This window comes from Chiloscyllium plagiosum, unplaced genomic scaffold (genome assembly GCF_037043375.1).
Source record: "Chiloscyllium plagiosum isolate Xiang-an unplaced genomic scaffold, Cpla_swu_hap1 HiC_scaffold_43, whole genome shotgun sequence".
NCBI lineage: Eukaryota > Metazoa > Chordata > Chondrichthyes > Orectolobiformes > Hemiscylliidae > Chiloscyllium > Chiloscyllium plagiosum.
In genome coordinates this window covers 9,034,856-9,061,783 of record NW_028270181.1, presented here as the reverse complement: position 1 = coordinate 9,061,783, position 26,928 = coordinate 9,034,856, and the positions used below count along the sequence as shown (strand labels likewise).

Here is a 26,928-nt window from a genome sequence, read left to right as displayed (position 1 = left end):
AGGCGAAACATAAAGCCAAGCCTGGTGAGGTGATATTAGATATGAGGTGACCAAAATCTTAGACAAAGTGGTAGTTTTTAAGGAGTATCTGAAAAGGGAAGAAAGTGAGGCAGAAAGGTATTGGGGAGGAATTCCAGAGATTGGGACAACTCAAGACAACTAAAGGCACATCCATCAATTGCAGAGCAATTATGATTAAAAACGACAAGAATCTGAAAGGGTCACGAGTTGAATTCAGGACAGTTTAAGCCAGGCTTAAACTCATTAGAATTTAGAAGGATGAGGGGGGAATCTCACAGGAACATAAAATTATGAAGGGAATAGATAGGATAGAAACAGGGAGGCTGTTTCCACTGGTGGATGAAACAGCAGCTAGGGAGCATAGCCTCAGAATAAGGAGATGCAGATTTCTGAGTTGAGAAAGAACTTCTTCACCTAAAGGGTTGTGAATCTGTGGAATTCCCTGCCCAGTGAAGCAGCTGAGGCTACCTCATTGAATGTTTTTAAGGTAAAGATAGATTTTTGACTAGTAAGGGAATTAAGGGTTATGGTGAGTGGGCAGTCAAGTGGAGAAAACGTGGCCCCCCGCTCCTATTTCTTATGTTCTTACGTATGCTTAAAAAAATGACTTGACACTTGAGCCTAATCCAAATGGACCTGTGCATTCTTCATGTGTGAGTAAACAAGAAGAGACCCATCATCATGTAGCTGTGATTTTCATTTTATTATTAAACCAGCTGTCAACGAGCATGGCTTCATGTTGCCTCCTAGCTCCTATATAGACCAATGGCAGCTGTCTGGGCCATACCATAGTTTTAGAGCATGGAGCTCCTCATCTCAGCTCGATTTCTCAGAGGTCAAAGGGAACAAGGATAGCCCAGATTATGAGGATTATTGGAGAGTGGGAAGCTCTTAAGTTGTTAATTGAAATGAAGAATGCAAAGGCTGGAAATCTGATACAAACTCAAAATGCTGGAGAAACTCATCTGTGGAGATAGAAAATAGAGTTAACATTTCGAATATGATATTGATTCCTCTTCAGTTCTGAAGAAGGGTATTGTACTCAAATGTTAACTCTTGTTTTCTTTCAGTAGATGCTGCTAGACCTGCTGAGTTTCTCCAGCATTTCCTGTAGTTATATCTCAAGCCTTTCACTGGCTCGCTGAAGGATAATGTTGATCAAAACCCATCAGTCATTTCCCTCTGGGAATTTTTGAACCACACACTTCCAATTTATCCACAAGGTTTGATTTTGATTTGATTTATTATTGTGACATTTACGTAGATACAGTGAAAAGTTTTGTTTTGCATGTAGTACAGGCAGATCATACCATACAAAGTGCATCAGGGTAATAAAACAGAGAGAGGAATACAGTGTTAAGGCTGCAGAGAAGGTGCATAAAGAGCAAGATCAGCATTAAATCTGAAATGTGAGAGGTCCATTCAGAAGTCTAATTAACAGTGGAAATGACGCTGTTTCTGAATCTGTTGGCACGTGTGTTCAAGCCCTTACATCTTCTGCCAGATGGAAAAGGCTGGAAGAGATCACAACCAGGGTAGGAGAAGGTCCTCAAACATGCTGGCTGTCCCCCTGCCCCAAGGGAGTGAGAAGTATAGATGGAGTCAACAGATGGAAGGCTGGTCTGCTTGATGGTCTGGGCTGCGTTCACAATTTTCTGCATTAGAAATAAAAATTTACCTCTATTAAGTTAAGAACAAGTTACTGAAAGTGGGGGACAAGTACACAAACATTTAAGAGTAATTTTTACATCAGATGGGTGTGTGCACTGATGGAATGTAATTTGTGTGAAGACTGTTCCAAGAAGCAATGATGTCAAACTCTGGGTGTTGCACGATAGAACAGGAATGTTATTAACATTGTACAACAGTCTTTAACACTGAGTGTCTCTGCAGTAAGAGAGGCCCAGCATATTATAATAGGTCAGTACAGTGGAAAGTTTATTTAGCATAAAGTTAAATCTAACATGACATTTATATGATTCATAAAATGCATTTTATTCTTTAAGAAACCAGTGGAAGTTTTTTTGAGTGTTCTCCCATTACCACTCTGTCCATGGTTCCTAAACACAATATTATGTCAATAATATGAGTTAACACATGTAATAAGACCCGTTCATCCAACAACAGCCCTATGCTCTCAACCTGCATGGACTCATTTAAAAACTTTGATTTTAGAATTCTTGTCCTTGTTTTCAGCTTCTCCCTAGCCTCACCCCGGCACTCCATCTCCTTCAATGCTATAACCTTCTGAGATATCTATACTCCTCTACTACTGGTCTCTTGAACATTCCCCAATTTTAACTGTTCCACCATTGGCCACCGTAACCATAGCTACCATTGCCCCAAGGCCTGGAATTTCCCTCCTTACTGGTCTTTGCTTCTCTACCTCTCGTTGATACTTTTTAAGATCCTCCTAAAACCTGTCTTTTTATTCGAGCTTTTATCTAATATCCTCTTGATTTAATATCCTCTTTTGTGGCACATGTGTTAGATTTTGTTTCTTAATGTTTCTGTGAAGTAGACTTCAATTTGATTTGATTTATTATTGTCACATGTCCTGAGATACAGTGAAAAGTATTGTTCTGCGTGCTAACCAGACAAATCATGTCTTATGTCAGTACATCAGGGTGATAGAACAGAGTGCAGAATATAGTGTTACAGCTATAGAGAAGTTGCAGAGAAAGATCAACTTTGATGTATGAGAGATCCATTCATAAATCCAATAACAGCAGAGAAGAAGCTGTTCTTAAATCTGTTGGTACATGTTTTATTCCATCAAAAACACTACTCGTTGTTCCATTATTAGCGCTCCCTTTCTTTGATGAGAATTCATCCCTTTTTGGAGGGGCCCACTGAATTTTGGTCATGGCTTCAGGGGCAAAGTGGAAAAGATCAGAAAAGAAATTGTTTCTTTGGTCCTCAGTTGTTCCTCCCTATACGCAGGTCAACGTTGGTTGAACATTTGACAAGGAACATTTACAGACTGTGAGCTTGAGGGAAAAGTCTACTTTTCATTATTGAATTTACATAATTCAAGATTAATTGGCCTAATCCAATAACACCTCATGCCTAATTAGTATAATAATTATATTTGTCCAAGTTCAGTAAGGTTACTTCCTGTGAGATGGGTGAATTAGCTTAATTTATGTATGTAAATGGTAAGTAATGAAGAAGAGCTTTGTTATCCCTGATAAATGAATTACTATATCCTCCAAGTTTCATTTTGGTCCATTAGTTTGATGCAGCTTGGGTCACGTTTAAGAGCCACCCTAGAAACCTTCGCACATTACCCCGACTGACATCATAGTGCGCTACTGAGAGTGGGCTCCTGACGAAAGGCTTATTCGTGAAACGTCAACTCTCCTGCTCCTCGGATGCTGACTGACTGGCTGTGCTTTTCCAGCAGCACACTTTTTGACTCTTATCTCCAGCACCTATACTCGTCACTTTCTCCTGCCATGTATCATCTTGTGTGTCAGCTAGATTGCAGAGAATTGCAGAATAACACCAACACAAAGGGAGGCCATTCAATCCATTGTAACTCTTTGATCGACCAATCAATTACTCCATGGGCATCTCCAAACACTTTGTTCACTGTGAACTATTTCCAAATCTAGTAACTGGTTGGGTAATTGTTTGCACAGCAAGAGTCCACAAACAACAAAAGTAACCTGGAGCACTTTTGGTAATGTGTTGCTGGAAAAGCGCAGCAGGTCAGGCAGCATCCAAGGAGCAGGAGAATCGACATTTCGGGAATGAGGAAACTGGACAAATCTGAACTCACCTTGTCTCAGTCAAATCCCTCGAACTCAGCACCGCCTTCCTAACCTGCAATCGTCTTCCTGACCTCTCCGCCCTCACCCCCACTCCGGCCTATCACCCTCACCTTGACCTCCCTCCACCTATCGCATTTCCAAAGTCCCTCCCCCAAGTCCCTCCTCCCTACCTTTTATCTTAGCCTGCTGGACACACTTTCCTCATTCCTGAAGAAGGGCTTATGCCCGAAACGTCGATTCTCCTGCTCCTTGGATGCTGCCTGACCTGCTGCGCTTTTCCAGCAACACATTTTCAGCTCTGATCTCCAGCATCTGCAGCCCTCACATTCTCCGCATCAGAGTGTGTCCCAATCAGCATGCCTGACAGTGCAGCACTCTCTCAGCAGGATGATAGGTGGAAACTAATCTGACATTCATGGTGCTGAGTAATCAGAGTTTGCCCTCAGTCTCGCTATCCAGTTGCATGGGCTGATTGAGTGTTCAGCTCACCTGGTGTTCCAGGACACTGTGTACTGGGTCATGACTTGACCATGGATCATGTCCTATAATGAATTACTGATGTCAAAGAACCTGGCTTTGGGTGGCACTGTCCTTAGAGTTGGGTGAACAGGGACGAAGGGAATGATAATTTGAGAACAGGAGTGGGGGTGATCAGACAACAACTAGTGTGTTTGACCAAGTGATACATTTCAAAATGCCTCACAGGGTTGTAAAATGGCAAAAACTAATACTAATATAAAGTCATCATAGTCCGAGTGGCACATAGGACTGCTTTCATTAGAATCGACGTTTCGGGCATAAGCCCTTCTTCAGGAATGGGGAAAGTTTGTCCAGCAGGCTAAGATAAAAGGTAGGGAGGAGGGACTTGGGGGAGGGGCGTCGGAAATGTGATAGGTGAAAAGAGGTCAAGGTGACGGTGATAGGTCAGACTGGGGTGGGGGCGGAGAGGTCGGGAAGAAGATCTCAGGTTAGGAAGGCGGTGCTGAATTTGATGGATTTGACTGAGACAGGGTGGGGGGAGGGGAAATGAGGAAACTGGTGAAATCCGAGTTCATCCCTTGTGGTTGGAGGGTTCCTAGCCGGAAGATGAGGCACTGACACCCTCCTTCGACTGACTGAACTGGTCCTCACCCTGAACAACTTCTCCTTCCAATCCTCCCACTTCCTCCAAACGAAAGGAGTAGCCATGGGCACCCGCATGGGCCCCAGCTATGCCTGCCTCTTCGTAGGATATGTGGAACAATCCATCTTCCGCAACTACACTGGCCCCACCCCCCACCTTTTCCTCCGCTACATCGATGACTGTATCGGCGCCGCCTCGGTGCTCCCACGAGGAAGTTGAACAGTTCATCCACTTCACCAACACCTTCCACCCCGACCTCAAATTCACCTGGACAGTCTCAGATTCCTCCCTCCCCTTCCTCGACCTTTCTATTTCCATCTCAGGCGACCGAATCAACATGGACATCTACTACAAACCGACCGACTCCCACAGCTACCTGGACTACACCTCCTCCCATCCTGCCCCCTGTAAAAACGCCATCCCATTCTCCCAATTCCTTCGACTCCGCCGCATCTGCTCCCAGGAGGACCAGTTCCAAAAACGCACAACCCAGATGGCCTCCTTCTTCAAGGACCACAATTTCCCCCCCGACGTGGTCGACGATGCCCTCCACCGCATCTCTTCCACTTCCCGCTCCTCCGCCCTTGAACCCCGCCCCTCCAACCGCCACCAGGACAGAACCCCACTGGTCCTCACCTACCACTCCACAAATCTCCATGTACAACGCATCATCCGCCGTCATTTCCGCTACCTCCAAACGGACCCCACCACCAAGGATATATTTCCCTCCCCTCCCCTATCAGTATTCCGTAAAGACCAGTCCCTCCGTGACTCCCTCGTCAGATCCACACCCCCCACCAACCCAACCTCCACTCCCGGCACCTTCCCCTGCAACCGCAGGAGGTGCAAGACTTGCGCCCACACCCCCCCCCTCACCTCCCTCCAAGGCCCCAAAGGAAACTTCCATATCCGCCACAGATTCACCTGCACCTCCACACATATCATCTATTGCATCCTCTGCACCGGATGTGGCCTCCTCTATATTGGGGAGACAGGCCGGCTACTTGCAGAGCGTTTCAGAGAACACCTCTGGGACACCCGGACCAACCAACCCAACCACCCTGTAGCTCAACATTTAAATTCCCCCTCCCACTCCACCAAGGATATGCAGGTCTTTGAACTCCTCCATCGTCAGACCACAACAAAACGACGGTTGGAGGAAGAACGCCTCATCTTCCGGCTAGGAACCCTCCAACCACAAGGGATGAACTCGGATTTCACCAGTTTCCTCATTTCCCCTCCCCCCACCCTGTCTCAGTCAAATCCATCAAATTCAGCACCGCCTTCCTAACCTGAGATCTTCTTCCAGACCTCTCCGCCCCCACCCCAGTCTGACCTATCACCGTCACCTTGACCTCTTTTCACCTATCACATTTCCGACGCCCCTCCCCCAAGTCCCTCCTCCCTACCTTTTATCTTAGCCTGCTGGACAAACTTTCCCCATTCCTGAAGAAGGGCTTATGCCCGAAACGTCGATTCTCCTGTTCCCTGGATGCTGCCTGACCTGCTGCGCTTTTCCAGCAACACATTTCCAGCTCTGATCTCCAGCATCTGCAGACCTCACTTTCTCCTCAATGCTTTCATTAGAGACAAGTGGTGGTGGTTTAACCTGAAGGCCACCACACCTCAGATCAGGGGAAGGGTTGAGAAGAGTCCTTCAAGGTAACTTCAGCAGGAATTGAGCTTCTGGCTGTTGGTCTCTCCCAGCATTGCAAACCAGCTAACTGAGCTAACCAACACTAACAAAAATAACACCAAACTGCAGATTTAAGAACAGCTTTTTCCCTACTGTTATCTTATGAATAGACCTTGTAGAGGCTTATAAAATCATGAGGGGCATGGATAGGTTAAATGGACAAGGTCTTTTGCCTCTATCATGAGGGGTATGGATAGGGTAAATAGACAATGTCTTTTCCCTGGGGTGGGGGAAACTAGAGGGCATAGGTTGAAGGTGATGGGAGAAAACTTTAAAAGGGACCTAAGGGGCAACTTTCTCACACAAAGAGTGGTATATGTATGGAATGAGCTGTCAGAGGAAGTGGTGGAGGCTGATACAATTACAACATTTAAAAGCATCAACATGGGTATATGAATAGGAAGGATTTAGAGGAATATGGGCCAAATGCTGGCAAATGGGACTAGATTAGGTTAGGATAACTGGTCAGCATGGATGAGTTAGACCGAAAGGTTTGTTTCCATGCTGTACATCTTTATGATTCTATGACCTGTCATATGTTAGAATTGGTCTTTCTCTGCACTTTCTGGTAGCTGTAACACAATATTATGCATTCTCAGGGGTTCTGAGGAAGGGTCACTTGACCTGAAACGTTAATTCTGATTGCTCTCCACAGATGGTGCCAGACCTGCTGAGCTTTTCCAGCAATTTCTGTTTTTTGTTGGACTTACAGCATCTGCAATTCTTTTGGTTTTCATCTTCTGTGTTCTGTTCTATTGCCCTGGTGTATTTATGTTTGGTATGATTTGTCTGGTTAGCATGTAAAACAATACTTTTCACTGTATCTTGGTACATGTGATGATAATAAATCAAACCAAACCAAATAAACAGATTAGAGGAAACAGGCCCTTCAAGTCCACACCGACCCTCCAAAGAGTAACCAACCCAGACTCATTTCCCTCTGACTAATGCACCTAACACTATGGGCAATTTAGCATGGCCAATCTACCTAAACTGCACATCTTTGGACTGTGGGAGGAATCCCACACAGACACAGGAAGAAAGTGCAAACTCCACACAGACAGTTGCCACAGCTAGAATCAAACCTAGGACCCTGGTGCTATGAGGCTGCAGTACTAACCACTAAGCCACTGTGCTACCATGTTATAACATCTGTCGAAACTCTTTGGTAAAGGGTTAGGTTTTGAAGTGAATTGTCAAATAGAGTTTTGGAGTGATTTGCAGCTCTCACGCCTTACTGAGCTGATCAGGTTTAGGGGAAATGATTCTGGGATCAGTCAGTCACAAGGCAAGTGTTACAAAAGTCGAAACTTCAGGATGGTAAATGAGAAAGTAGCAAACAACTTCTGTACGCTTTTTGAAATCATGGGGAGTTTTAAGACTGTCCCTAACGTGGGTGTTCAGCTGTTAGATTGGCCACTGCCGGGTGGTGGGGAGGTGCTATAACATATCAGCTTTCTCAATAAAGAGGAGTGCAGACTGAAACCTGTCGGGTCGGTTGCTTTGTAAGGGAAGCTGAGGGGGCAGGATCAGGAAAGGGGAAGGACTTGATGCTTGTTTACAAAGAGTCCCAGCTCAGCACACACACAGACAAGAGTTGGTGCATGAGAGAAGGAGGAGGGAAACTCCGCCGGGAATTTCTGGGTTCGTTTCTTTGGGGGAAGTTTGTTTCCTTCATCTACAGCCCCAAGAAAAACAACTGCACAGTGTCTACACTGAGTGACAGAGAAAGAGAGAGTGTGTATGTGAACGCATCGCTGTGACGATGAGGGTAAGGAGTTGAATTTATTTCACGTTTGTTCCCCCCCCGTTTGGAGATTCTGTGTTGGGTTAGAGAGCTCAGTGTTTACACATTCCCCCCCCCCCCGTGTCTGTTTCCTTGTGTCAGTCCCAACCCCTGGCTGTGGACAGTTACAACTTACTGTCCCATCAACTTGCTCAGAAAATGTTAATACGCATCTACTGGAGCAGGTGGGACTTGAAGCCGGATCTCTTAGTCCAGAGGTAGGGACATTGCCACAATAGCCTTTCCCTGGTGGATAGGAGTAGCGATGGGGAGTGTGAAACAGGTGCATTAACTTGGTGCACAGTAAGTGGGGACCCTCGTTGTTCTTGTAGACAGAGAGTCACATCCACACACAGTGACAGAGGATTGTCCTAACTCTGTCTGAATCCTGGGGAAAGGTTAAGTGTGTGTTTGTTTGTGTGTGCGTGGGGGGGTTGGGGGTGAGTTGTGAACTAGGGATGTTTAAGATGAGTGTTCCTCCCCATCTATATTTTCTGTCTCCTGCATCTACCTCGGGGATCACCGCCAGGAACAAGAAGACCAAAGTGTTGTTAGACTACCTCGGAAACCAGGCCAACTGACTCCTAACTAGAAGGTGCAGACTTTGGGTCAGTAGGGAGGCACTTTTGCCTCTGAGCGAGATGATTGAAGGTTCAAGTCCCACTCCAGGAACCAGAGCGGGAAGGTTTGAGTTGGCACTCAGTGTAATAGTGAGGGAGTGTGGCACTGTCACAGGGTACAGTCTTTCTAATGCAGTCCCAGACCATGGCAAGTAGGGTGTATTCCGAGGGAGGGCTTTTGTGGAGCACTGACCCGACCCCCCATCCCCGAGCTACAAGGTATGGCTTTCAGGACCCCATCTGCCTCCAGAATTATATCACAACACATCCAAACACGTTGATTTAGTTTTTTTGTAGAAAAATACATGACGTTGTCCAAGGTGGGTGTTGTTTCCATTCGACATTTACCCGTACGTAATCCTCATCCCCCGTCCTCCCCCTAAAAAGGGAAACATTCACTAGCGAGGTATCGCCATTACTCTTATGTGGGATCTTCCTGTGCTATTCCCCAGTGACTGCGCTACACTCGATGCAAATCGAGTTGGCCCTGGGAATTACAGTTCCATGGTTGAATGCTGGATTTTTAGCGGGTTTATTCATGAGAGTCATGATTTGGAGATGCTGGTGTTGGACTGTGGTGGACAAAGTTAAAAATCACACTATGCCAGGTTATAGTTCAGAGTGCTGCTCCTTCATCAGGCGGTTGATGAAGCTAGTGCTTCCAATTAAACCTGTTGTTGTGTGATTTTTAACTTTATTCATGGTGAGCAGATATTGGCACGGCGCCCTGTGAGTTTGGTGTTAGTTCTTCTCAATGACCATGTAACAACCTCTCACTGTTGTAACTAGCCTTTGCTGTCTCTGTGTAGGAGATTAGTTGTCCCTAGTTTAGTATCTGCTGCGAGACTCTGTGTTTTAGCTGATTCGACTGTAGTGAAAAACCACTGTGCTATCATCTAAATAAAGAAATGTCACTTGTATAGTTCCTCTCGTGATCTCCGGACGTCCCAAACCAATTTACAGTCACTGTTGCAATGTTGTCATGCATGAAGTACAATTTGCATACAGCAAGAACCCACACAAAAAAAAGGCAACCTGACCATTTCATATCATTATTGCTTGCCGGATAAGTATTGACCAGGATAGCAGTGAGGGCTCTTAGTGCCATGAAATCTTTCTGATATATCTGAGGTGGGAGCACTCCCTCAGTATTCCTGAGTGCCAACACAAAGATTCCCACTCTGGTTTTTGGAGTGGTACGTGAACCTTCAATCATCTCGGTCAGGGGCAAAAGTGCCTCCCTATTGACCCCAAAGCCATCCATACCCTCACTTTATGTTCTCCTGTCCCTCCAACCACCTGTACCTTATAGTTAGGACTCAGTTGGTTGGTTTCTGAAGTAGGGTTTAAAAATATGTTGCTGGAAAAGCACAGCAGGTCAGGCAGCATCAAAGGAGAAGGAGAATCGACATTTCGGGCATAAGCCCTTCTTCAGGAGTAGTGTGACAACAACACAGTAGGGGAGTCCAAAACTAGAAGGTATAGGTTTAGGGTGAGAGGGGAAAGATTTGAAAGGGACCTAAGGGGCAACTTTTCACACAGAGGGTGGTGCGTGTATGGAATGAGCTGCCAGCGGAAGTGGTGGAGGCTGGTACAATTGCAACATTTAAAAGGCATCTGGATGGGTACGTGAATAGAAAGGGTTTAGAGGAATATGGGTCAAATGGGACGAGATTAATTTAGGATATCCAGTCTGCATGGATGAGTTGGAACGAAGGGTCTATTTCCATGATGTTTCTCTCTGTGACTCTATAACAGCATGGATCTGATTCCTGCACTAGCTGAAGTTACCTTGAAGGTCCTGCCTTGTCCTCTTTGTTTGAGGTGTGGTGACCCTCGGATTAAACTCACCGCCAATCATCTCTCCCTCTCTCTCTAATGAGAGAGCAGGACTATATTGACTATTTGCAAGTACATTGCCAGATGTTGACATAGTTGAGGAGTTCCACTGCACAGATGCCACCTGCATGGCACACTACACCAGTCAGGAACAGGCTGCGTATGTACTGTGCACATGCATGTCATTTTTCGACAGAAGCCTTCTGACTTTGTCAAGATGAGGAGGTGAGATAGTTAGTGTATTTTTAACTTGCTGCTTTCACAAGATTGTTGATGAGCAGTGAGCAACACATTGAGCTGGAGTTTCTTCTGGTGCCTGATACTTGAAAAAATGTTGTTTATTTTATTTACAAGTTGCCCTTGTCCTTCACAACCGTCGTCATTCCTATGCAGTATGTCACATACTGTATGTTCTGTGAGCTCCATCTTTAACTGGATGAGTGGCTTCTATTTTTTCCATCCTTGAGTTTACGTCCAGTTTAATGGGATTTTATTTAGAAAGAATTGCACAACACCTTGTACTGTGGGTGTTCTTAGATGGCCTTTGAGGAGGCAGTGGTATTGAATTGCTGCAGTCTGTGTGCTGAAGGCTATTCCTACAGTTCTATTTGGGAGGGAGTTTTAAGATTTTTACCGAGCAATAACACCTGCTAGATTTCCAAATCAGGGTGGCTTGTGATTTGAAGGGAAACCTGCAAGTGCTAGTGCTCCCATTAACGTGTCTTTATGGTAATGTTGTACAATGTAGTTTCCAAGAATCCCTCTTATATAATGAATTCACTCAGATCTTTCTGCCTACTACACATGGCCCTTCCAGTTTTACCCCTGGAGATCCAGTTATTACTCCAATCAGAACATTTCAGAGTTCAATAGCCAATTGCTCTGTACAAACCTGAATCAGTGTTAAGAAGGTGCAAGATTGATACCAAAGGATGCACCATCTTTCACAATCGTTCCACCTGCATTTTTGCTTTGCGAAGCCTTGCATGAGATGCTACTTCATTGGTAACACCAATCTCTCACAGAACTTTGAAATTGAAGGAGGACATGTAACCAGTTATGCGTGTGCTGGCTCTTTCTGTAAGAGCCAAGGAATTAGTTCCATTTCCCCTCGTCCCTGCCCACAACCCCTTGCAACCTGGTTTCCCTTGCCCAGTTCCAAAATCAGCAAGGTACTTAATGTTTATATCTTGGGTTTGGTTAGGTGCTAGGACCTTGACGCACTAAGGAAGTCTCTCCGTGAGCTCCCAGGTTCTGGCAGCCACAAGAGGGAGCCCCTCCATCAATGTAGCCATCATGCTGGGGTGGCTTCATAGTTCGGGGATTTACCCTCTGAGCAGAGGAGATTCAATAGAGGTATTTCAAATCAGGGTGTGCATCAATGGGACTGGTTAGGAGAGAGCATTACCATGGCTGACAAATCAATAACCCAGAGGACAGAGATCTGACAGGACTGACGGAAGGCAAACCTTTTTGACGCATTAAGTGATTGGGATCTGAGATACACAGAGGGAACTGATTACAGATTTCCTTTGAAAGAGAAAGGGATAAATACTTAAACAAAAAGTTTACAAAGACTGGGCAGAAGGATGAGGACGGGGACTAAGTGAATTGCCCTTTGACAGAGGGATGGGTTTATTTTTTCCTAAACCTTGCCCTCTCCAATCTTTGCAATCCATCACCACCCTCCCCATTACAAATTATGATTCTACAGGCGATAGCTGAACACCTAAGGTGCCAACCTTTTGACCTGTGCTGTCAGCCCAACCTAACCATTTGGACACGGAGAGGAAATTAGGCCAAGTTCACACATTTCATTGAACTCATGCTGAACCCATTTGATGGGCCGAATGGCATCTTCCCATCCTGTATGATTTTATGCTTTGTCTTGAGAGATGGCCTGTGCCTTTAAAACTTTCCAGCCCTTTGCTTTTTTTCCTCTATTTCAGCACTGGACCTGGGAGCAGGAAGTGCAGCTGATGAGTTCAGGTTCCTGCTTGTGTAGCTGCGCATTGCTTTCTTTAACCTGCCTCACATCTTGGTCTTGAGCACTGGCTTGTTTTTAGTAGTGGGCAAGTTTCCTGTCGTGCTGGGCAGGAGCACACAATGCAGAGGTTAATCCCGGCTATTGAACAGGGTCAGGGAGTGACATAATAAGCATTTGTGGGCATTGTGATATCCAAACAGAGTTGGTTCTCCAGAGCCAACTTCTAATGGCTATTTACGCATTGTGTACTTTTCAATTTTGAGAGTTCAGAACTTGCATTTACATGGTGCCTGTTGCAGTCTCAAGACATGCAAAATACTTTACAGTCAGCAAAGTACTTTTTCCAAATTTAAATTCAGGTATAATGCAGGAAATGATGGTGTCTGTGCACAGCAAAATCCTACAAACAGAAATATGCTAAAATGGTCAGATTTTCAAAGAAAATGCTGGAAATCTGAAAACAGACAATTCAAGAAGTATTCAGGCGGTGTGTCAGACTCTGGCTAGCATTCCAGGTAGGCACCAAGGATTGTTGACACCTGGATTATTGTCACCTGAGATCAGAATCTATCTGTTCCCTGAATATATACCGATAGTGACATCTCTAGAATGTTCTGTTTCTGCCTTGGGTTCAGTATGGTTTGAACTCCCATATATATGAGGAGAAAGTGAGGTCTGCAGATGCTGGAGATCAGAGCTGAAAATGTGTTGGTGGAGCAGTGCAGCAGGTCAGGCAGCATCCAAGGAACAGGGGAATCGACGTTTCGGGCATAATTCCTGAAGAAGGGCTTATGCCCGAAACGTCGATTCTCCTGTTCCCTGGATGCTGCCTGACCTGCTGCGCTGTTCCAGCAACACATTTTCAACTCCCATATATATCCCCATTTTCAATAAATATTGCCTTCTCCAATCTTTGCAATCCATCATACTTGATTACAATTCAGGATACTGATTAAAGATGATCAGCCATGATCATATTGAATAATGGTGCAGGCTCGAAGGGCAGAATGGCCTACTCCTGCACCTATTGTCTATTGACTTCTCAGGCAGCTACCTGGAGAGTTCAGATGCCACCCTTTGTGCTGTTGACCCCACCTCACCCTATTGGACACAGAGAGGACTTTAGGCCAAGTCTGTGCATCTGTCGAAGTGCCCTTAATTGATTTTGTTCCTGTTCCTCACTTACTCCAAATATTCATAGAATGAAACAATTAAAATTCTTGAATGGCTCCCATTGCACCATAAGTGACGTAAGGTGGAGCTCCCTATAAAAGTTTGGTATGAATGTCAGTGAGGGAGGTGAAAGCAGTCTCCCCAGGGGAGCAGATGAAAGGTATGATGGATTATCTCTTCATGAGGGTTTGTTGCATGCCATCTAGTTGCTCCATTCCCTACATTGCAATAACGACTTCACTTCAAGAAAAAATATCTGGCTGTGAGGCAGGTCGAGAGGTGCTGAGGATGTACAAGGTGTCATTTCAATGCAAATCTTTCCCCCCCCCCCACCCCCCCTTTTCTTCATGGAAGAAAAGGGAAGCTATCTGTTGCAGTGCAGAGTGAGAATGCTCCCAAGATGAATAATTTTTTTTTTCTGTTCTCTTTCTTTCCAGGAAACTATGCCCCAGACATCAATTTTCCCAAGCATGCTTGGCACCAGTTGTAGTGGTCATGTCCAGCCAGATATGGAGGACAAGTGTGTGGATCCGGTGTACCAGGATGGCAGTTTAGTTTCAGGGTCCCTTGAGGTGCTCATTGAGCACTTGGTGCCCACTGTTGACTACTACCCCGATGTGAGTATTCTGCAATGCTTCATTCCCTCGCCCTTTAGTCCTTGAGATGCTCTTTCACTTTGACCAAGTGGTTTCCCTCCGTCTGGTAGAAACAGGAATCAGCCATTGAGCCTCTTGAGTCTTTCACTGCCAGCCATTGAGATAATGACCTAACCTCATACGTCCTTTTGATGGGTGAAAGGAAGGCAATGGCCTAGTGGTATTATTGCCCATAGTATTAATGCAGAGATTTAGGTCATGTCCTGGAGACCTGGGTTCGAATCTTGCCACAGCAGATGGTAGAATTTGAATTCAACAAGAACCTGGAATTTAGAGTATAATGATGACCATAAATCCATTGCTGATTTTTGGAAAAACCCATCTGATTTACCAATATTCTTTAGAAAAGGAAATTGCCATCCTTACCTGGTTTGGCTTACTTGTGACTCCAGACCCCAGTGATAAGGTTGACTTTTAAACTGTCCTCTGGAAAATTAGGGATGGGCACTAAATGCTGGCCTAGCCAGTGATGCTTTCATCCCATGAATGACTTAAAAAAAAAAATCAGTGGCTAACAATCCATCAGTTTCAATTCTCAAATAAACAATTGGATTTATCTTTCATTGTCATTTACAACAGAGAGCTCTTACAGTGTCTTTTGCACAAATTAAATCCCATTTTCAATCCTAATGGGTCTGGTTCTAATTTTTAGACTCTCCTCCCTCGTCTTAGACTATCCAACCAGTTGAGATTGTTTCACCACATCTACCCTCTTTGCTCCTTTTTAATACCTTGAACACATTGATCAAATCATCCAAAGCTTTCGAAATTCAAGCAACTTCAAACCTGATTTGTTAATCTGCCTTTGTAACTTAGTCCTTAGAGTGCATGGGTGCAAAGGCACAGGACTAATAGAGGGACACTTATTGATTAGGAATTGATCTTTCTGCTGTTTAACCTGTGTTGGGATGGGAAGGAAGAAACTGAGGGCTTTGTTGCTAACTTTGCAGATGACACAAAGAAGGGGAATTTTTGAGGAAGCAGGAGGCTGCAGAAGGATTTGGACAGGCTTGGAGAGTAGACAAAGAAATGGCAGATGGAGTGCAATGTGAGGAAGTGTTAGGTTATGCATTTTAGTAGGAAGAGTAGAGGTGTAGACTATTTTCTAAATGGGGAAAGGCTTCAAAAGTCTGAAGTACAAAGGGACTTGGGTGTCCTAGTTCAGGATTCTCAAGATTAACATGCAGGTTCAGTTAGCAGTTGGGAAAGCAAATACAATGTTAGCATTCATTTCAAGCGGGCTAGAACGCAAGAACAGAGATGTACTGCTGAAGCTGTATAAGACTCTGGTCAGAACACATTTGGAATAGTGTGAGCAACTTTGGGCTTTGTAACTAAGGAAGGATGTGTTGGTATTGGAGGAAGTCTAGAGGAGGTTGACAAGAATGATCCCAAGGATGAAGGGCTTGTCATACGAGGAGTGGTTGAGGACTCTGAGTCTGTACTCGATGGAGTTTAGAAGGATGAGGGGAACCTCATTGATACTTACAGAATACTGAGAGGCCTGGATAGAGTGGACATGGAGAAGCTATTTCCATTAGTAGGAGAGACTAGGACCTGAGGGCACAGCCTCAGAGTGAAGAGATGACTCTTTAGAACTGAGATGCGGAGGAATTTCTTCAGCCAGAGGGTGGTTAGTCTGTGGAGCTCATTACTGTAGAAGGCTGTGGAGGCCGAATCTTTGTGTATATAAGCAAAAGGTGAGTAGGTTCTTGGTTAGTAAGGGAATTAAGAATTATGGTGAGAAGGTTGGACAGAGCTTTTGAGAAACACATCAGCCATTATTGAATGGTGGAGCAGAAGACTAGATGGGCCAAATGGCTTAATTCTGCTCCTATATCTTATGGCCTTATGGATTACAACTTCCTGTCTTGTAGTTTCAGGCCTCTTTGTTTGTTCTGATGAATCAAACTAACAGTTTCTCTCCCTCCCCCATAGCGGACGTATATCTTCACCTTTCTTCTGAGTTCACGTGTCTTCATCCACCCTCAAGAGCTCCTGGCAAAAGTCGGGCAGATCTGCACAAAGCAGCTGGAGACAGGGACTGAAGCAGACAAGGTACGCAGCGAGATGTGACAGCCATTGGCTTTGTTAATCATGTCTATTGTGGGAGGTGGAAATTCAACCATGGCTGCATGGAATGTATGCATCCATTTTCCTTTTCAGGGCGTCAGGTGGAGTGGAAGGGAAGTGGGCAAAGTTCAGGAGTGTGGGTGCTCAGATGCATTTCTGAAAGTAACTGGTGGCCATCCTGAGTTGCAGTGCTCTCAGATATCTCATTTGGAGACTGTTGAATTGTCTGCTCAGACATCAGAAAGGCATAATAACTTTAAGACATGCAGGTACCATAATGACATGTGATGCTCTAGTATAAAACCTTCATTCATTCAGTCAGCAGTAGGTTGGTCAGATTGCTAGTTGGTCTGTTAGTCAGATAGTTAACTACGCATGTAACATAATAGTAATCTAAATAATTATATAACCAGACTAGATATGGAAATCTATCATATTGTTTTAGTTTACATAGTTGTTAATAAACTTCCTGATGTCTGACTCAGCATGAATGAGGCTAGCCCATGTAACATATACCATATAGACATTGACACCTGCAGAATTTCAACACTGTCTGCATATCTTGTACCTCTCCCAAGTTACCAAGAGACACCATTGCCTCCCACTCCTCAACTAAGGGCAAATCCTACTTTTCTGTGAACAATGCCTTGAAACACTTGGCCAGCTCCCAGCTGAAGCATTTGTAGGACTGTATGTTTGTTTATTTTCGTTTGCTTGAATTCCTATTTCACTTACTGAAGAATTAAACTCCAGCAAATGAAGGGAGAAAGACTCTTAGCAACAGAGCAGTGCCTGCAGCACGTGCTCACTGACAAGGGGGGTGGCTGTGAAAATGTAAAATGTGTTTTTGACACAAATTCAAAATGTATGTGCCTGCAGCCAATCGTGTGAAATCTGGCAGCTCTGACTAACTCGTTTGTTCAACACGAATGGTCTGTGAGACAGAAATGTGATTTTACACAATGTTGCTGCAAAATATGGCAAGATCTGCTGGGTAACAGAAGGGGAATTTAACAGTTCTCAGCTCAGATCCGTGCCTGCCTGCAGCAAATGGTTGTGACTCATCTGTTTTTTGTCTGCAGTATCTGGGAAGCATATAAAAGAGGAACTTTTATTTTCTGTAGTGTCCTTCACCATCTCAGGACATTGTAATGTGTTTTGCAGCCAGCATGGATGTTTTTGAAGTGTAGGTGGCGCAGGAAGCGTAGCTGTTAAATGCACACGAAGCAAACTTCTACAAACAGCAATGGCCAGAAAATCTGTTTTAGGGATGTTAATAACTCTCCTGCTCTGCTTCAAAGCAACACCATCAAACAGCACCTGAGGGGGGCCCTCAATGTAATGTCCCACCTGAACAATATTTCCTCAGACAGTGCTTATTTCCTTAACTCATTCACAGGATGAGGGTATTTGTGGCGAGGCCAGCATTTATTGCCCATCCCTAATTGCCCCATGGGCAGGTAAGTGTCAACCACATTACTATGGTCTGGAGTCACATGTAGGCGGAGGTGGGTACTGCAGATGCTGGACATTAGAGTCAAGGTTGGAGTGGTGCTGGAAAATAAAAGCAGGTCAGGCAGTATCCGAGGAGCAGGAAAATTGACGTTTCCGGTGCTGGTAAAGCACAGCACATTGATGAAGGGCTTTTGCCCGAAACATCAATTTTCCTCACCTCGGATGCTGCCTGACCTGCTGTACTTTTCCAGCACCACTCTGGGGCAGCACGGTGGCTCAGTGGTCAGCACCACTGCCTCACAGCTCCAGGGATCCGGGTTTGATTCCCGCCTTGGGCAACTGTCTGTATGGAGTTTGCACATTCTCCCCATGGGTTTCCTCCCACAATCCAAAGATGAGCAGATCAGACGAATTGGCCATGCTAAATTGCCCATAGTGTTAGGTGCATTAGTCAGAGGGATCTGGGTCTGTGTGGGTTAGTCTTCGGAGAGTCGGTGTGGACTTGTTGGGCTGAATGGCCTGTTTCCAGATTGTTGGGGATCTCTCAATAATCTGGAGTCACATGTAGGCCAGACCAGGTGAATGTGGCAATTTCCTTCTCTAAAGGACGTGAGTAAACCAGATTGTTTTTTTCTGCAATGGATACGTGGTCATCATTAGACTCTTAATTCCAGATTGTTATTATTTTTAAATTGAATTCAAATTCCATCATCTGCCACAGCGAGATTCGAACCCAGGTCCCTAGAACATTACTATGTCACCGGATTAACAGTCCAACAATAATATCACTAGGCCATCGCTTCCTGCCACACTGGAGCGTAAGCCAAGACTTTTGTGCTCAAGTCTTTGAACCCATAACCTTTTTGACTTGGAGGTCCAGATGCTACTCGCTGAGCTGTCACTGTTGAAAGCCCCCTCTCTCTCCACCCCCCAGCATCAATCAGACGTGCTTCTGCATGGAGGCCCATGTTCCAGAAACATCTCTGCTCCCTGGCAAAGGGTGAAGTCAGGTACCGGTACAAATGCAGAGCATGATTGGTAGTGTCAGCAAAGGGAGATCAGCCATTTCCAATGAGGATCCTTGGTCAAAGCCACATTCTGGTCAGTGACAGCGTCCATATGAGTGCCTTCTTTCCACAAGTGGTGCCACATGTATTGAGTCCAGCATTTTAAGGGTTTAGTTTCACAATTTCATCATTTTCTTCCTGTCTGTTGACACACAGCTTGGGATTGTAAATAAGACGAGAACTTTCCAAGAGCAGTGCATGCCTGCTCCTGTTCCCCATCTGGCCCTTTCCTATAGGTCATGGGTCGATGCAGTCACTGATGGTCCTTTGTCACGTTTGCTGGAAATAATTTGTCTGCTAGTTTGGCAATGACAACAATCCATCACACTGAAAAAAAACACAGAGACGACGACTTGCATTATGATAGCACCTAGTTAAAAATGTTCCAGGGTGCTTCACAAAGATCAGGTAAACTTTGAAATCAAATCATTTAAGGAGCTATTATGATGGATGAGGTAGAGTCTAAAGAGCTTCTTAAAAATGGAGAGGGAGAGAGAGAGGTTTGGGGAGGAAATTTCAGAACTTGGGATCAAGTCCACTGAGGATGTGGCCACTGACGTGATACAGAACTAGAGCCACACAGCATAGTGGCAATTCTGAAACAACTGTGTGGAATTTGTACATTCTCCTTGTGTCTGTGTGTGTTTCCTCCGGGTGCTCCAGTTTCCTCCCACAGTATAAAAATCTGCAGGTTATGGGGATTAGCCACGGGAAATGCAAGGGTTATGGGGATAGGGTAGAGGGATGGGTCTGGATATTCTTTTGAAGGGTTGGTGTGACTCGATGGGCTGAATGGCCTGCTTCCACACTGCAGGAATTCTGTGATTTATGATTATAAATACAGAGAATGCTGCAGAAACTCTGGCAGGTCAGGCAGCATCTGTGGAGAGAGACAGACAGACTCAAAATGTTAACTCTCTGTTATAAGAAGGATATTATTAAGCTGGAGAGGGTTCAGAAAAGTTTTACCAGGGTGTTGCTGGGAATGGAGAGTTTAAGGTATAAAAATAGCCTGGAAAAGCTGGAATCTTATTGAGGTTTATAAAATCATGAGGGGCAAAGATAAGGTGAATGGCAAAGGTCTTTTCCCAGGGGTAAGAGAGTTCAAAACTAGGAGCATATTTTTAAGATGAGAGGAGAAAGATTGAAAAAGGACATGAGGGGCAACATTTTTACCCAGAGTGGTTTGTGCATGGAATGGAACTGCCAGAGAAAGTGCTGGATGCGGGTACAGTTACAACAGTTTAAAAGACATTTTGGATAAGGTTATGGACGGATATGGATTCTGGATTAGTGGTGCTGGAAGAGCACAGTAGTTCAGGCAGCATCCGAGGAGCAGTAAAATCGACGTTTTGGGCAAAAGCCCTTCATCAGGAATACCATATGGGCCAAGCACAGGCAGGTGGGACCAGTTTAGTTTGGGAACATGGTCGGTGTTGACTGGTTGGACTGAAGGGTCTGTTTTTGTGTTGTATGACTCAGTGACTCCAGCATTCTCTATGTTTGTTTCAGATTTCCCACAGTATTTTGGTCTTGTATTCAACAGTGGCTCTGATTTGCCTCTGCTTTCAGCACTTGCATCTTTACCTTCACTCTTAGTCTAATTGCCCACCTTTCTTTCTGCCCTTGTCTTCAATCTGTGTGTCACTCAGAGTTTCCCTTGCCCTGGACTTCTCCCTTTCATCTGGTGGCTTTAGCTTCACTCGCTCACACCCGTGGCAGGTGTGCAATTTCAAATTAAAGCATTGTTTTGGAAATATGGATAGGTAGGTACACGTTAGTCAGAATGACGAGGCAGACTGTCCATGAGCACAGGTTACCCATTCTTGTCTCTGGATCTCCTGTACCTGAAGCCCTTTGATTTCAAAATGAAATTGTAACTCGCTTCTGATGTCTGAATGACTTTCTTGTACCAACCAACCAATGAGCTGAGCAGCCAGATTAAATATTTATCCTGTATCCTAACCCTCTCGTACTAACAGAAATCAAATTTTGTTTTGTTTTATTAACTATTGCTGATTTTTTTTTTCCCAGTGAAAAGTTTTTTACGATCGTTGTTAAACATTCCAGGAGTTAAAAAGTTTTCTTGCTTGTTTCCCCTTCACCCGCCAGCCCCACCTGATGCTCTCGTGCTCTCTCACTCACCAGATGCCCAGTGCTTTCCTATCCATCCCTGTAGTACAAGGTCTAGACAGAGGTTGTGGGTGAACATCTGACAGCATTCCTTGTCTTGGCCAGATTCCACAGTTGTCTCCAGTGACGTCAAACAGTTGAGAACAGGCAGTACTCCGTCGCATGTTGCTTGTGGCTATGTCCCAAACATAGTTTCACATGCAACAGCCGCCCTTTCTAATCTTTGCCATGAGAACACTTTGTTTTAGGCAGCAAGCGATAGCATCTGTGGCTGCATGTATCTTTGTCACTGTTACGCTGCCCCGTGTCCCTGTTAGTGGTGCGGGGCTGAGGGAGCACTCCATGGCTCAATTACCAAGCGAGATGCTGAGTTGCTGCAATGCTTTTAAGCTGATTTGGTGTAAGCATGCACTCACAAAAGATGTGTATATGTCAATCTTTCTCACAAGGTGTGTAAGCAGAGAGAAGCTCTCAACCTCAGGAAATCCAGTGAAATTTTCAGATTTGTGTTCGCTCTAGGAATTATTTTAGGGCTTGGATGTCTAGCACTCGCTGCAAATCTTCCTCAGACTTATACTTGGGAAGGGCTCTGTTATTAAAAGTCCCATTTTTAGATGCTTCACCAGATTTTCACAATCTCCACAGGACCAACCTTGAACAGGTCTCTCAGCCACTGATGACACGATTCGGCTAGTTAGATCTTTTCAAATAATTAAAATCAAACATTATGTTCAAATACACCTTTCAAATGTCTTCAGATCCGCACAGTCTCATTGCTTGTCAATACTCCATGGCACTCCTTCATCTCTGTGATCTCTTCCAACTCTATAATGCCTAACCCCAAACTCTAGATCTTACTGACTCTGACCTACTGTGCAGCCCATTGTTCCTTGTATTCCATGCTTTGCATACTTGTCTTCAGTCTCCTTGACCTGACATTCTCCAGAGTTCCCTTCCTAAATCTCCTGTCTCTGTCTCGCTCTCTCCTCCTTTAAGACCCATCTCTTTGGCATGGTTATTTCCCTGAATCTCCTATGGCTCAGCCTCCATTACAATGAAGCGTTTCAGGGTGGCACAGTGGTTAGCACTGCTGCCTTACAGTGCCAGAGACCCGGGTTCAATTCTCGCCTCAGGCAACTGTCTGTGTGGAATTTGCACATTCTCCCCATATCTGCGTGGGTTTCCTCCGGGTGCTCCGGTTTCCTCCCACAGTCCAAAAATGTACAGGTTAGGTGAACTGGCCATGCTAAATTGCCCGTAGTGTTAGGTGAAGGGGTAAATGTAGGGGAATTGGTCTGGGTGGGATGCTCTTTGGAGTGTCGGTGTGGATTTGTTGGGCCAAAGGGCCTGTTTCCACACTGAGTAATCTAATTCATTTTATTAAGTCAAGAGCACTATGTAAATGCAGATTGTTGTTGCCACTTCACTAACCTCTTGGCTCATTTTCCCATAGGCTAAAGTGAAGGAATTTGTCCCAAAAATCATCCAGCTGTTGACTGAGTGGACAGAAACATTTCCACATGATTTTCAGGATGAGAAATCTATGAAGGAACTCAAGGACATTACTCATCAGATAGCACAGTGCGATGAGGTGAGGGGGTCAGCGGGGGATGGGAAGGATTTTTTAAAAAAACTGATAGTTTTTTTTCCCCTTGTGTGCACGTTGTTTAATCAGAATGTCCAAAGAATTGAATGTTTTCCTATCGCAGGACGTTTTGCAATATTTAGATAAAGAGAAACGGTTTCCATTGACGTTTTCACGTCAACATGTTGAGAGTCAGTCCCTTTCCCTCCCAGTGTAATTTCAAATTTACTGTTCTGTGGAGATTCTGAGAAGCCGGGGGACCGTCTCCTCAGAGTAAAGAAATTAAGGGGGTTTTATTATTCAAAAAGGTGGAGCCTTGGTAGCAAGTTTTAAAACTGTTTGCATTGGAAGAAAAACGATTACACGGTGGAGACAGATTTTTAACAATTGGGCAAAAGAACTGGAATGGGATGATGAGGCTTTTATTTATTTTAATCAGTGAGTTCTTATGATCTGGAATACGTTTCCTTAAAGTACAGATTAAGTCTTAACTTTCTAAAAGTATAAATTTCTCGGACACTCTTACCCCCTTTAAGAAGCTTCTTAAAACATATCATTTAGCCAAACTTCGTCATCTGTCCTAATGTAGCAATTACACACTTAATGTTCTAGTTATGTTTCTGAATGGAATAATGTTAAGTGAATTCTTTTTCTTATTAAGAGTAACATAAAAGCTAAGTTTTGTAGGATTCTCCCCATTTTAAAGAAAAGATTATAAACTGAAAGTTTAAGTACTGTACCCTGCTAAAGTACTGTAACAGTAAACAAAATAGCTTTTTGCTGCCTCTGTCCCTGCTAGCCAATCCTCCTGGTTGCTGCTTTCCTCTCCCAAAACCTTGCTGTGAACGCACAAGGCAGGAAACATTTGTGGAGTGAAAGCAGATTTGAGTGGCAGGGTTTCAGAGGTTTCGGGGTGGGGGGAGGGTCTCAGGATTGGTGAGCAGGAGGGTGAGGCACACAGCAAGAAAGCCTATTACAGATTGGCGCTGCTCAGGTCACGTGACCCTTCCTCACAAAACCTCCAACATTAAACAGGAAAACCTGCTGCTTTAACTGACCCACCTTAAACTGAGACAACCTAAAGTGGACTTGCTCGACCACCTCATGAGGAAAGGTGTTATGTGATAATACCTCAGTGAAGTGCCTTAGGAAGGTTAAAGGTGCTATATAAATTTAAGATGTTGAAACCAGACAGAACATTTGCTAGGGAGTTCAATATGCACGTTTAAAAGACAATATTAAGGGATAGTGTCGTGATTGGAATGAGGTGGATCTTATTGAATACACGATCCCTGATTGGGGTTGTGAACCTGGGTCAATCAGGGAGCCCTGGTTGACTGATATAAACAGGGGATTCAGAGTCTCCACATTTCGCAGACTGACTCCAGTATACTGGGCACATATAAATAAAGGGTAACTTGATCATGGGATACTAGCTTCCATGTAGGAATAGGCAGGAATAGAGCCAACAGTTTGGATGTGGCGTTACTCTCTGTGCAATCACCCTGCGCTGAAATTTCCGTGACTCTATCGATTGAGAAACAGGATGACGGACCTTCCCAGGGGTCACTGAGTACCTTTGTAATATTTTGAGGATAATAGAGTGTTTAGGGCCTCTCTTAGTGAAAATCAAACCGCTGAGATCAGAACATACCCAGAAGACCCTCTCATGCAGAACTAATGGAGTCTGTTCGCAGTGCGAAAAGAGAGACCCCACACCCACAAATTCTCATGGCTCTCTGATGCTGGGAGTATTGAAGCTATGGTCCAACACGAAGGGTAGAGTTGGAGATAGCAAGGACTGCAGGTGCTGCAAGTCAGAGGGGCCGGAAAGGCACAGCAGGTCAGGAACATCGGAGGAGCAGAAAAGTTGATGTTTCGAGTAGGGACCCTTCATCACGCCCTGACCTGCTGTGCCTTCCCACATTTAATCAACAAAGGATGGGGTGTTCAGCCTTTCTGGGGAGGGGGGTTGTGGATGAACTGAGCCTTCCATCTCTTCCTCATCTCCACACAACATCTCTCATCATCCCACCCACCACCTCCTCCTCCTCCACCCTGTACGGATCAGAATGTAACCTGTGGCGAAGGAAGAGGCGCAGATCTCCATGGTAACAGGATGAAAGAGATTCCTCAGGGCATGTAACAAAACCCCGAGAGTGTAACTGTGTTTGGGTTGAATCCAGCGAGGAGTTAATTCTCTGTCGACTGTTCAAAGTTGTTTGGGAAATATTCATCCCAGTTTAGGCAAAGAGAAACAGAGGACCGACAGCTATGAATGGAATGTTAAGGAAAGTGAGGCCAAGACATTCTATATTCTTGTATTGAGAGCTGCCCCCTCCCCACCAACTCTTCACAAATAATCCTTCTCTTTCAATCCCACAATAGCCAAGGCGCAATCAAAGGAATTGCGTGCGGCTCAACCTGTCAAGAAAAGTGCTGCTTGAAAGGAGGTCCCAAAGGCTGCGGTGAAGTAAATCAGACCCACCACATGTTGTAATTTCAAGGCCACAGTATTTCCTCAGAGGTCAGGCCCTCCAATCAGTCCCTCATTCAAAGAAGCTTTCTTTCAGAATGTAGAGATTGACAGCACACAAGGTGCTATCGCCTGTGCTGGCTGTTTGGAAGAGCTCTCCAATCAGTCCCCTTCTCTAATCGATAGTCCTGCATTTCCTAAGATATTTTCTATCAAAAAGATACCACTGAATCTGTTTACGCCACCACCTTCAGGCCATATGTTGCAAATCACAACTGCTTTGCCTGAAAGTTGCATGGAGTTTTCTCCAAGTAGGGGTCAGTGAACGTCCTGAAGAAATGGCCTTCAACACAGTTTCTGCAGAGCTTCGGGTTAAATTCTTGTAGACGATTGGGAGAAACTCCATGCAACTTTCGTCACATTGTCACTGATTAGCGAGCTGGTCTTTCACAACCTCAAACCGCCTTTAGTTCAGGGGGTGTTCAGTTCTAATGCAGAAGCCTGAATAAATCTTTGGTGCTTTCTTGTTTCTATGAGTATGTCAGCCTTATTGGGACTGCAGCACCAAATATACAAATTAGGAACAAACGTAGTTCGTTCGGCCCCTTAAGCCTTTTGATAGCATCAAAGCTAATTTGATTTTGTGGCTTCTACTTTCCTGTTTTATTTTCAAAATCTTTCACTCTCGCTGCCATAATAAGATAGTCAATGATTCTGCCTCCACTCTTTCTGTTCCACAGACTAATAATCCTTTAGTATAGGGGGAAAGAAAATCTCCTCCTCTCCATCTTAATAGCAGACCAGTTATTTTTAAAGAGTGTCCCCCAATTTTAGTTTGTCCCATGGGGAGTGCAGCAGGAACTCAGAATGGCTTCTAACCAAGACCAATGCTGGCATAGCCCATTTTCAGAATATCTTTGCCATTACACACTATCTCAAGGTTAACAGCTACTCTGCTCACTAGGTAGCCAAATGAGAAAGACGTTCATATGGTTTTCAGTTGTAATCTGGAGCAGGACTCCTTTATAAAATGATAGAATGGGACTTCAGCAAGACTGAAATTCTGGAACAATTTCATACAATTTCATACAACCCAACCTCGCTAATCTTGATTGGGCCTTTATGCTTGAAGCAAACTTAATTTGGGATATATAACTGAATATTTTTAAATTTATTTATTGGGCATTACTGGCTAGGCTGCATTTATTGCCCATTCCTAATTGCCCAGAGGGCAGTTCACAGCTGTCAACCAAATTGCTGTGGGTCTGGAGGCACATGTAGCCCAGACCATGTATGGATGGTACATTTCCTTCCCTAAAGAGCATGAGTGAACCAGATGGGTGTTTACAACCATCGACAGCAGTTATGTGTTCGCTGTTTAGCCAGCTTTTTCTTTATTTCAGATTTTTATCGTATTCAAATTTCACCATCTGCTGTGTCCATAGAGCATTAACATGGAGTT

At 44.5% G+C, this 26,928-nt stretch overlaps 1 protein-coding gene across 3 annotated transcripts in view; it reads left to right on the top strand.

The window, feature by feature from the left end:
- The window catches only part of LOC122541903 (ras-GEF domain-containing family member 1A-like), a 221,944-nt gene that overhangs the window by 178,586 nt on the left and 16,430 nt on the right, over nt 1-26,928 (top strand). For 2 of the 3 annotated variants that reach the window (XM_043679087.2, XM_043679088.2), the window contains 3 exons: nt 14,459-14,638; nt 16,616-16,735; nt 22,859-22,996. In XM_043679087.2, the coding sequence (XP_043535022.1) occupies nt 14,459-14,638; nt 16,616-16,735; nt 22,859-22,996 (438 nt within the window). Of the gene's footprint in view, nt 1-8,115; nt 8,388-14,458; nt 14,639-16,615; nt 16,736-22,858; nt 22,997-26,928 lie in introns of those variants that run through there. The other variant, XM_043679090.2, reaches the window with a different exon arrangement.